Genomic DNA, 12,753 nt, shown 5'->3' with positions numbered 1-12,753 from the left:
CATATTTTTCATTGGCTTGTGTCATTGTCTTTCGTAAAGGCTGCCTTAGGATTTGACTTATTAGTCCCTCCTTAGTACAGCCTTGTCTTCATTTGTAACTTCCCACTTTAACCCAGTAAAAGGGATTTTGAAATGATAAGCAAATTAAGTCATGTGAATTCCAGGTAGCACATAATCGTGTGCTAATGGCCTGAAGCTGACAACAGCACATCTGTGTTACATGTAATCTTCACTAAGTCACTAAAGGGTTGTTTTCAAAAGCCTGTTTTATTAACAACAACAGCACCACCAATACCAATAATATCACAAATACCACGAATACCACCCCATCAATACCACCACCACCAATCCCACCACCACCATCAATAGCAGCACCACCAATACCACCCCCACCAATACCAATCCCACCAACATCAATACCAATCCCACCATCTCAGCGCCTCTAGTTCACTAGTAAAAGCAGGGGCACTGTACGAGGCCGGAGCTGCAGCTGAGACCATCCCTCTCTCCCTCCATCCATGCCTGCCATAAAGCACAGCCCGCCCTGCATCAGGAGGTGAAGCCAATGCCACACTGCACATTCAAATTACATAGAGGGCTGGAAATAGCCCCCCAACCCCTCCCGCTCTTCCTCCTGAGCCGTGACAGTGTAATCCCAGAGCGAAAGGTGTTGGAGTGCTTTGCTAGTGTTTATATCTCGGATCATATGTAACTCTCACTTCACACTTTGTGTCTGTGTAATTTACAACACTTACACATCTTCTTATTTACAATGCCCATAGCTCAAACTCGTGTGAATGCGAGACCTATTGCATTGCAAATGCTTGTTTAATCATTGTGTTGGAAAATATGTGGATTTGAGTTGTCTCCCATGTAATGTACACTAAATGATTTGAATAATTGGATAAAAAGTCTACATCAATGTGTTTTGAGGTATATGAAAATATTGTACTATGGGGCCTCCAACATGTAGATAGATCCCAAGGCCCTCTCTTAGTATGAAAGTTCTTTTTTTTATTGATCACACAAGTTCATTTGACAGTTGCCCTGTCCAGTCAGACCTAAAAATCCATGTATATTAGTGTAGCCCTGGGCATCCCATACTGCTCTCAAACAGTAGTGGCTGCCACCGAAAAGGGGTGGTAGGGCAGGTGTGCGGAGGGAGGAGATGGGAAATCAATTAAAAAAAAGCACTTACCTATACCGCTGACCGCTGGCCTCTGCCTTCTTCCGCAGGAAGCACACAGCCTCCCAGAATCCCCTGACCAATCACACCGCTGCATTAGCAGCGTTGTGATTGGTATGAGAGCCGTGGTTCGGTGCTCAGACAGAGAGTGGCACGCTGTGTATGTTCGCCACGCAGGTTGTGAGACAGACTGCGTGGCGAACATGCAGAGTGCACATGATGCTTTGGTCGGCCTGAGACGGCCGCCAAACCATCTTGCGCACTTGAAAACAAAATGATAATAATGAACGTTATTATAATTTTATTATTTGTATTCAGCTTGCAGTTCAAGCAGTGGGGGGACGCTCCTCCACCTTAGGGGAGGAGCCGCCACTCCTCTGAAACACAAGTCTGCCCTCTGAAGTCCAATGTGAATATTGGAAGGGAACAGTGCTAGGAATGCAATACATTCCGCAGGGCTGTCTTCCCATCGGTGCTGCATCCAGAGAAATACAAACTCCATAAATTATCTTGTTATCTAAGACACTTTTACAGCCTTACAATTTTATATGTTTGCCCCCGAAAGTTTAAGCTCAGACAGCTGAATAAATAAACAAAATGATCACAGCTGTGCAGTGGGCAAGCACTTTTTTGTGGAAGCAAAAACAGAAAGCACCTCTCTAGTGATGTTCACACAATTGTCTCGTGGCATCTGCACTGTCAATCCAGAGCAGAAAAAGGTATAGATACATATCCAGAATGTTTTTCTTTGTTGAACGTTTTCTGAAGCACAATGTACTGCTTTCAACAAATGATAGAACAATGGTGTATTTTTTTAGTGTTCCCACGCAAAAATCTGCTCAGCAAAAACGAACAACGCCTTTATCTCCAATGTACTGGCAGTGAAAGTGATACAATGCGTGTTTTGTCTCATTGGACAGAAAAAGCTGCATTGAATTGTTCTCATGCAGATAGTAGCAGGTGAAGATGTATATAAGGGCTGCTGTGTGCCCACCCACAGCACCGAGGTCTCACAACCATCCAGCAGCCAACATGGGCAAGGTAAGTAAAGGAAGGCCATGGATGGATAACAATTTGGATTCATTGCGCAGGGTATACTCCCTCGCAAATCCCATACATTAAATAGATGCGAAAAATATAGTTGCAAGTTTTAAAAACTTTATCTCGGGTATTCCAGTTTAACAAACCATGTATTAGGGGCAATGTTTGTAAGTGTGGTTCAACTGTTTACATATGTAAGCGTAGAGTACTATCCCTCTTTGGCGTTACGTTATTTTAGTCCACAGTACAGAATGGTTTTAGTCTTTACACACCAACATCAAGATAAAAACTTCAGCAGCACATTATATAGAAGTGGTGATCTGCCACTACCTTTGATCACCCGAGCGGTACTTTACTCTTCAGATGTGTACGTTTCTAAAGTACAATCGGCCTCGTTTTTCTTTATCTTCATTTTCATTTCAGCCTCCCAAAGCATATCTGTTTTTTTATAGATAACACCAACATCACGTGTCTATTTAAGTGTTTTAAAAACACATAGGATGGTAAAATACTAGAAAAATAGGTTTTACAGAAAAAAACACATACAATTTAACACACAAGGACGAAATCTCCGATACAAGCAATAGAACCACAAGCAAAAATATTTTTGATGGAAAGGGATTACACAAATGTGTCCAGTTAGCTGATGTTTCCAGGTGGCATTTTCATTTTGTGAAATTCGGATTATATTTTCCAAAAATTGAATCTCCATCAGTTGGTCTGGTTCTTTTAAATAGAGACAGGCAATGAAAAGGCAGCACGCTGCAATACTGCTTTACTTATTCTGTGTAGGGTCGAAGGGACTGCTGTCCTAGTGGCGACTGGTGATTGAAAAAATTGAGGAGACAGGAGGGAAAAGACCGATATTCATTCTTACCTAAACTCAATAGTGTTGTTTTTATGAAAGGCTGAGTGGGGAGCTAGAGTTCTAAGCATTGGGTCAAATACAGGTCATCAGCCTTGTCAGACAGCTTAGTGGATGTATCAGTGCAATTTGCCTTCCGACCCGGTAAGAGCTGAGGCCTGTGACTGACAAGATTTCCTTCAAACCTTAACCAGTGTTACCAGTTCATTCTTAGCACAATTGTTATCAACTCTCATTCAGCCCTCCACCCATACACTCACATTCCCCCACTGAACCATACACTCCCATCCACACATTCACCCATTGTGCCACTCACCAGCTCACTGAACCTCATTCACACACTCAATCGTGCATTGTCACCTACCCTACCACTCATTTATATAATTCACATTGGCTGACACACTCACTGTTTTACTTTCATTTATTAAAATATATTGTTGAAGGGCAGCATGTTGCATTTCAGTCCATTTATGTTTTTCTAATGAACATTTGTCTACCTATCATGTCCACAGTCATCTACTCAGTTACTTGCATAAGATCATTTACTAACCTATACACATTCAACAATTCACCTTACATCAATCACCTACCTTCTCACATTCCCTCATCTGCGTCTAGCTTCCCACTATCATTCGCCCAATTCATAAAAGCAGTCATCACATTTACATACCCACTCAGTCAACCCCGACATTCAATAACTCACCCATTTACAAAAACATGCAGAACATCACTCATTGAGTAACCAGCTACAATAGTGGCTTTACTAGTGACTGTTTTAATCCCTGCAGATTCCATCGAGATGGCCCACCGAGTTTAGGCCTGACCTTATTGGTGCTGCAGAGGATAGAAAGCAGTTAGAAAAGGAAATCAGAGACAGGAGTTGTAGCATCTTGCTACCCCAATAATGACGCTAGACTATGGTGTAAATTGGAGTGCTTTATTATACCTCCATACTGGTCCCTGTCCTTATCCTAACTGCCCTCCAGTCCGTCCCTGGCTCCCCCGTTCCTGTTCCTCCCCTGGCTCCACCCTCCAAACACTAGACTGCACCACACATCCTTAAATCTCCCCCGTTGTTAACAAAATAAACTTAGTGTCCAACATGTTTATAGTTCCTCAGTCAGCCACACGGGTCCGCGGGCCGCCCGTTCAAACTATGGAGACGCATATCCATTTCCGTTGTGTGGCTTTCCGCCGCCTTGACGAGAGCACCCTTTATTACAGGAGTGTATCTTTAAAATTGCGAGACGTCTCGTGTGGTCTTCGTGTGCTCAGGTTGGTGGTGGTTTCCAATCAGCTTCTGGGTGATCCACTCATCTTCAGTTTCCGAGGTGACTGTGAAAGGCTCAGCTTGATGTCGGTTGTCTGTCTTCCTTTGTGGCTCTTATTCGATTGACGCTCGATCTCCTTCATGAGGGGATGTTGTTCTGGTTCTCTTCTGAGCACCCGCATGTGATTTGACTTCTTTTTGTCTTGTCCGGTCGAGGGCAACACTGCGCTCCTGTTCAAAGTCATGTATACCACACAGTAAGGCGCTGTCTGACGTGACCATCTTAGTTTGGTTCGGAGACTCATTCGCTGCCTCTGGTTGTCTCACCCACTGCCACTCAAGTTTGGGACTGGTGAACCCTCTAACAGTCTGGGCGTGTGCATGTTTCTCTCTCATCTGATGATGATCTGTCTCTGTTAACACGCCTTGCTTTCCTTGCAGAGTGACTGGATGGTCCTTTCCCATCCCATGGGTAATGTCCACTATATCTGTTTTTCTTCTGCAGGCCCGCTGGGTCAGCCTCGCTGACCCCGTAAGGGGTGAGGGTATATTTTTTTTGTCTTGATGTACCTGCGACTGACATGACAGGTTGTCTTGTGGAGTGATTGAGTATTCAGAGACATTGGTGTGAGATACGTTACTCTTGATGGGAAGAATGTCCTTTGGTTCTGGGGTGTGTTCAGGTGGTTGACGCCATGGCCGTCGTCGGTCCCATGACTCAGTCGACTCGAGGGATCGAACAGATGTGCTTTCTGAATCAGAGGAGTCTTTTGTCGATTTCCTTTGATAACGTTCCCTTGAGTGTGTCTTGAATGGAGGATTTCTAAAATAGGTATGCCATGACGAGCTGCTCCTAGAGTCGGAGTTCTCTTTAAGATATTTCTCCGGGTACCTTTCTCGAAGTGACTTCGGTGTCATCTCACTGGAGATGTTGTTTGATAACCACATATTTATACCTTGTGTTTGATCCTAGGGTATTTTGTCTCTGCCTCTCTCATGTGATGATAATGGCCTCCTCTCAGTTTCTTCATTGTCTCGGATGTCATGGGTGCGTTTGTCTTCCCCTTTCCGGTGTCTGAGTGGATCAGTCCGTCTTATGCGGTTTGCTTCTTCTTCCCGCTTGTTCTGTGCACTGACATCTGTGTTACGGGTGTGATCGTGTACCGATTTCCAGTGTTGACGTGACTGGTCCAATCTTCTATAGTTTGCCTTTCTTGCACGTTTGTTGGGCAGGCTGTCATCTGGTCCATTGGTGCGATCTGTCCCACTTGACACTTCATCTGCTTCAGAATCGTTTGCACCACATGTTGAATACCTCCCTGAGGTTGAATAACTCCTTGAGGTTGTATCAGTGAGGCTGTCGCAATCTTGGATCATCCCGGTCTTTTGTGTTGTTGACTCAGAGTATTTCATGTCACTTTGTCTCTCCCGTTGTCTTATCTCTTACCTGTCTTCACCCTCCCTGTTTCTGGTTTTGTTTGTTTCTTGGGCCTTGTTCACAGACATGAGAGATGTCTCTTTCCTGGTCTCTTTGTGTCTTGCACTTAGGTGCAATTCTTTTAATATCCTCGAAGGATCTTGCGCTTTGTATTAGAGCTGGAACAGCCTTTGATTACTCGGAGTCGAACGGCGTCCTCATTTGTAATGTGTTGAAGTAGCAGCATTCTACCAGACTTTGCAACCGGGTGATGAAGTTTGGCAATGATTCTCCTGGTTCCTGCCGTGCTGTGTTGAAGGCGATGCGTTCATGATCCACATCTTCCTTTGCGTTGAAGTGAGCGCGTAGCGTCTCTTTGAGTCTTTCATAGGTCTCTGTGTTCTTCTCAAAATTTTTTCTGATTAAGCGTCGGCCCTCATGACCCACCAGCTGGAGGAGTAGTATCAGACATTTTCCATCTCTTCGCTCACCGGTGGCGTCAAGAAAATCATCCAGTGATTCCAGCCATTGGTTCCATTTAGGACCCAAACTCTGAATGTCAGTCTGTGTCACTGGGGGTGGCACTTCAATGCAGGGATTGGATTGTTGTGTTGCTTTTCCCACCGCCATGAGGGAAGAAGATTTTGATCTGCTACGGTCAAGGACTGTTTCCTTTGTTTCCCGTCTTCTTTGCTGACCCTCTTCGGCCGTGATCCTTGGTCTAGTCGTTTCCTTTGAGGTTGGTAAAATCCGCAACTATCTCGGTATGCTTCTGGATCATTTATTTTCTCAGCTTCTTTATTTTGATTATTTCTTTTCGCGTAGTGTTGAAAGTTTACTTTAGTACTTGTCTTTACTCGTGCTTGTTGTGTTCGAGATACGTGTTTGCTCGTGCTTGTTGCGTTCCAGATCTGCATTTGCTGGTGCTTGTTTACTTGTTTCGTACATTTGTCAATGCTTGTTTCCTTGCATTTATCAATGCTTGTTTCCTTAGGTTGACCAGTGCTTGTTTTCTTCTGTTTGCCAATGCTTGTTTTGTATGTGCCAATGCTTGTTTGTATGTGCCAATGCTTGCTTCTTGTATTTTGCCAATGCTTGTCTCCAAACTCTGCTTTGCCTGACTTAAAGATGGCCGCCGAGGGTCTTTAACAGGGGATTGGGCAAATCTTGCGCCTGACTTCAAAATGGCCGCCGCGTGAATCTCGAGTGCAATGAGATTTTGCCCTTTCCTTCGCCAGAGAAACTGCGTTCCTCAGCGCTGGATTTCACTCACCGGTTTCCGCTCTCAGGTACAGCTACCGCTCCAGGTGAGGCTGTTTCTTTCTTTATTGTTGCCTTTTCACAATTGCCGCCGGGGTGGGCTCCCGGTAGGCACTTCAGTCTCCACGCTCCAGCCCCACACGCGGGGCGAGCAGCTCCGGGTCAGTCGCCGCCGGGTGAGCTCCCGGTGGGCACTTTCGACTTCACACTCCAGCCCCCACATGCGGGGCGAGCTTCTGGTAATCGCCGCCGGGGTGGGCTCCCGGTGGGCACTCCCGTCGTTACGCTCAAGCCCCTACACGCAGGGCGAGCTCCGTTCCTCTTGCGCGTGATCGCGCTCGAATTTTCATTTACGGCATTCACCGCTCCAAGCAGCCTTCTGGGTCACAGAGCTTCAGGAGAGGTATAATTGGCGGCCTGCTCTTCGACGTAACGCTCTTCTCAATCGCGACAGTCGCAAAGGCGGGCTTTCACTCGCGCCGACGGGGGACAGGGTTATGCAGCGTAGCAGGATCAGCACATGTTGCACAGTTCGCCCGATCCCACCCTCGTCGCCAGCTATAGCATCTTGCTACCCCAATAATGACGCTAGACTACGGTGTAAATTGGAGTGCTTTATTATACCTCCATACTGGTCCCTGTCCTTATCCTAACGGCCCTCCAGTCCGTCCCTGGCTCCACCCGTTCCTGTTCCTCCCCTGGCTCCACCCTCCAAACACTAGACTGCAGCACACATCCTTACAGGAGTGTGAACAGATTTTTACTTTCTTCTCCCAAGTTACTGTGATTTTTGAGGCAGCTGCTGATCTGGTCATGTTGCTGGAAAAGATCACGTCACCACAGCATGATGAGATCGAGGATTCCTGTGCGTGCTCATCCTGATTACGAATGGGCTCCTTTTCTGACTGTAAATACACTACATAAAAGGTGACTTGAAACCACAGGCTGATTAATATGTTTGTCTGTGACGTCATCCGCATGATTCCTAAGTCCATCCTTTTCCCATCACGGGGTGGGTGTCGTCAGTGAAGCTTGTTGGACATTCCTCAACCTATGGGGAGATAGTAAAAGGTGGGGTAACTACTGCTGAGTGACATGTAGACATATAAAGCCCAGACATGGACGCAAAATGGCCGAGGGTGTTTTTAATTGTGGCTCTAGGGGAAGGTGACGTCTTAAGGCTGTGAGAAAAGGCAAAGGCTGCGGTGGGTAAGCCCTAGCAGCGCTCAATCAGGCACATGCTCACTCGCAGAAGGCCTTGTAAAAAGGCCAAACAATTCCTACTTTTCCTACTTTCCGGACCTTCATTTAAATGTTGTATATTTAAATATGCTTTTATAGTAGGAAGCCATAAAAGGAGTGGGGGCGCAGCCCCTGCTCCCTTATACTGGATCCACTGAAGTACAGTCTAGAGAGAGCACCATCAGGCCCCAGGGCCACTGCATCATTGTGGCACAAGCTCCGGATAAATAACTTGTCTATGCGAAGCTTGTTTAGGCCACGGGACTCCCAGGGGGACTGCCGCACTGATACAAGCTACAAGTCACTGTATAATTGATGTATACAGGAGTAAAAGTTGGGACATATTCAGACTGAACATTACTATTTCACTGAAAGTTCATGAAAAAAAATCGTGACAAGGCCACAGGTTTCAAGTGGGCACTCATTTTGGGGACCACTCAAAATTTTCTTCAAGAGGCTTTGATCCAAGTAAGAAAGAAAAACACAAAAGAGGTAAAAGAAGAGGAAGAGAAAGACCGAACAACTATGACAGAGGGAGAGAAGAATGATGATAAAGAGCTTGTAAGAGTGAGCAGCTAAAGATGCAGGGAGTGTCATCTAATAGATCAAACAGGCTTAAGGTAAAATAAAGACTATGCACTCTTGGTTTTCAGCACCCTGAAAGTGCTACCCCAGGGTTTCTGGGCAAAACTTTGGGCCCTGGCACTGATTTTGCCTCTATAGGATTACTCTTCATGAAACACAATCTCTGTGTAATCGGATGTTAAAATCTATCGTATCTTGGGTCCCACATACATGGCCAGAAGCTTTTATTTAGACACAAACCAATGTGAAAGATGGTCCCCCTTGACATTCCAGTACAGTGGACCTATTATCTCTTATATTACCATCAGCAAGTCCTCATTCTAACGGGCTTATTACGAGTACAGCGGTCCTGGGAATGCCGTACTTACAGTGGCGGTCCAACCAACATGCTCCGACCGCCGTATTCCGAGTGCGGTCGATGGATTGCAACCAGCCTGCTACAACACAGCTAGCACTGCCAAGACACTGGATCATGCGATGCAGACGGTGTGCAAAGTGGGGAGGAATTGAGGGGTTGCCAATCCCTGCACCACTGCCAATATTATCAGTTTCCCTTCCGCACACCTTTTCATCGCAGTGATACCCCCATGAAAAAGCTTGCGAGAAGCCAAGGAGGGGGCTCCCAAAAGGGACCAAGGGCAAATGTGCCCATAGGGTTGAGTGCGGGGGACCTGTTGTGCCCTCCTACAAATGCACTTTCGTGCATGCACTGTGTGGCATGCACAACATGGTGCATGCTGCACAGTGCATGTAATGCAACAGGCTCTCTCACGGCTGTAGTCTGCTTATTAGGCTCTCCTATGAGCCTTACAGACAGCCGCTGTGAGACCGGTGATGCCCTGACCGCCTCCCTGTCCTGAATTGAACTTGAAATCTGGCGGGCTGGTGTACCACAGGTTTGGCAATCTTCTTGGGACTGCGGCAGTCCCAGGTGAAGATTGCCAAACTCCGAATAAGGCCGTAAATGAGGTGAGATCATAGAAAATGACTGACTGAACTTCTGCTTTTTTGATGGGTACCCTTTTCTAGCCTTTTTCTTAAGCAGGCTCTGTCTGGAACTCTCTGGAACTCGTGCTAAAATTACTGTAAGGCAATAATGTCATTCAGCCTGCTTTTCCCTGCAATTAATGCACTGTTGGAGATATTGGATGCAAGAACATGGCCCACTATTGCCAGGGCTGTGTGGCACCATACTGTATGCACTATGAAAAAGCACTTCACAAAGACCTACTCCTAATGAAAATTGAAAATTGAAAATTACTTGAAAGGGAACTTTTACTAGTTTAAGAAATTCTCAGAATGGAGTTGAACTGAAATAACTAACACATTTTAAATGTATCACCAAAACCTTCTGTCCTATTACACTATGTCCTCCTTATTCTGTATTATTAAATTGTCTTATTTTTGTCCACAATAGATCATCTTCTACGAGGACAGGAATTTCCAAGGCCGCTCCCACGAGTGCAGCTCCGAGTGTCCTGATCTCACTCCTTTCTTTAGTCGCTGCAACTCCATCCGGGTGGAGAGTGGCAACTGGATTCTCTATGAACACCCCAATTTTAGAGGACATCAGTACTACCTGAGGAGGGGCGAGTTCCCTGACTTCAAGCAGTGGATGGGTTACAATGATTCCATCCGGTCATGCCGATTGGCCCCTCAAGTAAGTAGTTTATTTAGTTATACTTTAAACCTACGTAAGACACTCTGATCTACAGGTAAATCTTGCATGGCAAAGGCCGATCTGGTTCTTTGATGACTGAAGAGTAATAAAGAGAATTGTTTTGAGACTTCATACCATGGCTCCAATGTTATCTTCATATTGGAGAAGAGTACATTGATATTGACACCATTGAACTATGTGTACTTCATGAAAGGAAGAGAGAAGAAACAAATAGAACAAACTCTACAATACAATAGTTTGATTCTTGTGGCACTCCCTTTTGTGTGTTTTTTTCTGTTTTAATGTATTTATGGTTTTGGAGTAGTTTGACCATTAGAGGGTGAGTGCAGACCACTATTACTTTGCGGAACTAGCACCTGTGCAGCTGCCTTTAGCCTGACCTTCACTTGCTTTGAGATTAGATGGGTTACAGTGACACCATCCGGTCATGCTGCTTGACACCCTCAAGTAAGTGGTTTATGTAGTAGTACTTTAAAGCTACGTCAGGTACCCGGACCTGCAGGTAAATTTTGAATGGCAAAGTGGGTGCTTAGTCTGAAAGTTCACAAGAAAGGCAGTCTAAACTAATTTCACTGGGGAAAGGATAAGGCAATATCCATTGATGCCAGTCTGCTGCACTCCATCTTTCAAATTGTAAGTAGCTGCACAAGAAAAGCATGGCAGTGATCAAATGTGATGTAGTGTCAACTGCTTGTAAGGTAGGTTTCCTGTCCCTAGAACTGGATTTTCTTGCCAAAAAGGTCACTGCAAGGTTGGAGGCGGGGCAGAACTATTGAAGAAGAATTCAAGAATTAGTTTTCCTATACTCAATGCACATGTGTGTTCTGCTTACATAAGACCTGTGTTCTGACCAAGAGGGCTATGTGGATTCTGTATGAGATTCAGGAAATCTAGAATTCATATCTTATCTCATCCTTCTTTTTTTAAACCATAGTATGAGCAAAATGGTAGTCCAGAGGTATGAGCAAAGGCCAATGTAAAATGTGAGCCACCAGTCTTAAATTTTCTGAATACTTTCCATTACTTTTACTTTAAGCATTTAGGTATATATCAGTCTACTAAAACATCATAATGTTGCTATTTTGTGATATACTTCCTCACAAAAGGTTTTTTATCACATGAATGATTTATATTTTGCTTATTTTTCTGATTAAGACACACGTTTTGTTTTTACAAAGCAAAGTATATCCTGATCGTGGTTAGAATTTTCCCACCGTACTGGAAATGTGGATCTAGGTTCTATTCTGTACCTTATGGATGTTTTAGAAACTGTTATACCTAAATAGTTTTCTCTTCTTGTTTCTTATCCAGCACAATGGATCCTACAGGCTAAGGGTTTATGAACGAGAGAACTTTGGAGGTCAGATGATGGAGTTCTCTGAAGACTGTCCACATGTTTATGAACAATTCAATTACCATGACATCCACTCCTGTAATGTGCAGGATGGACATTGGGTCTTCTATGAAGAACCCAACTACAGAGGACGTCAGTACTACCTGAGACCCGGCGAATACAGGAGATACAGCGACTGGGGCGCCTCAAACCCCAGAGTTGGTTCTTTCAGGAGAGTAAGGGATCATTATTGAGTTACCTTGAATGTGAAGGCCAGGCTATAAAAGTACACAATAAATGATGTCACAATAAAATTCCCTTGTTTTATGTTATTATTATCACCAAACCGATTGTAAAATGAAATTACCATGCTGGGTGTATTGATATAAGGCCATATGTATCATGCATTTTACCGGATGCAGAATCGGGCCAATTGTGATGGGTAAAATGCATTTTGGTATGTTTGAATTCCAATTTACAATACGGTAACATCTTACCAAATCGCAATTTGGAATTGCAAATTCATACCAATCCGGTGTTAAAAAGTTGTGTGTTTAGGGTGTCCCTTCCTAATACCGAATCTCAGCAGTACGTAAGAATGTTTTGCAACCCAAATGTAGACACAAAACATTTGCATTTTACCACCTACTTCAAGTAGGTGGTATCCCATTTGGAAATTGGAAGCTTCCCCTTTGGGAATGGTAGCAAAAATATTTTTTTTCAGAGCAGATAGTGGTCCCAAGGAAAATGGGATGCATTTAAAAACAAGAAATGATGGGGGCGTGGCCAAGATGGCGGCGGAGAAGGACGTGCTTTACAGTCCCTCCGGGCTCAACGAGAATCACCGCTTTGTATAGCACCCTCTGCGGGGCC

The 12,753-nt window shown here is 44.7% G+C and overlaps 1 protein-coding gene across 1 annotated transcript; it reads left to right on the top strand.

Annotated features, from left to right (window-relative positions):
* Positions 1–2,201: 2,201 nt before the first annotated feature.
* Positions 2,202–12,194, top strand: LOC144824615 (gamma-crystallin-1-like). The gene is made up of 3 exons (XM_078683669.1): positions 2,202–2,227; positions 10,284–10,526; positions 11,859–12,194. Exons 1-3 carry the CDS (start codon positions 2,219–2,221, stop codon positions 12,132–12,134), a joined length of 528 nt encoding a protein of 175 aa, XP_078539795.1. The 5' UTR covers positions 2,202–2,218; the 3' UTR covers positions 12,135–12,194.
* The last annotated feature ends 559 nt before the right edge of the window (positions 12,195–12,753 follow it).

The sequence above is a fragment of the Lissotriton helveticus genome, chromosome 3_1 (assembly GCF_964261635.1).
Source record: "Lissotriton helveticus chromosome 3_1, aLisHel1.1, whole genome shotgun sequence".
In the NCBI taxonomy this organism is placed as follows: domain Eukaryota; kingdom Metazoa; phylum Chordata; class Amphibia; order Caudata; family Salamandridae; genus Lissotriton; species Lissotriton helveticus.
Note: the sequence above shows the minus strand (reverse complement) of the source record. Positions and strands in the feature narration are given on the sequence as shown.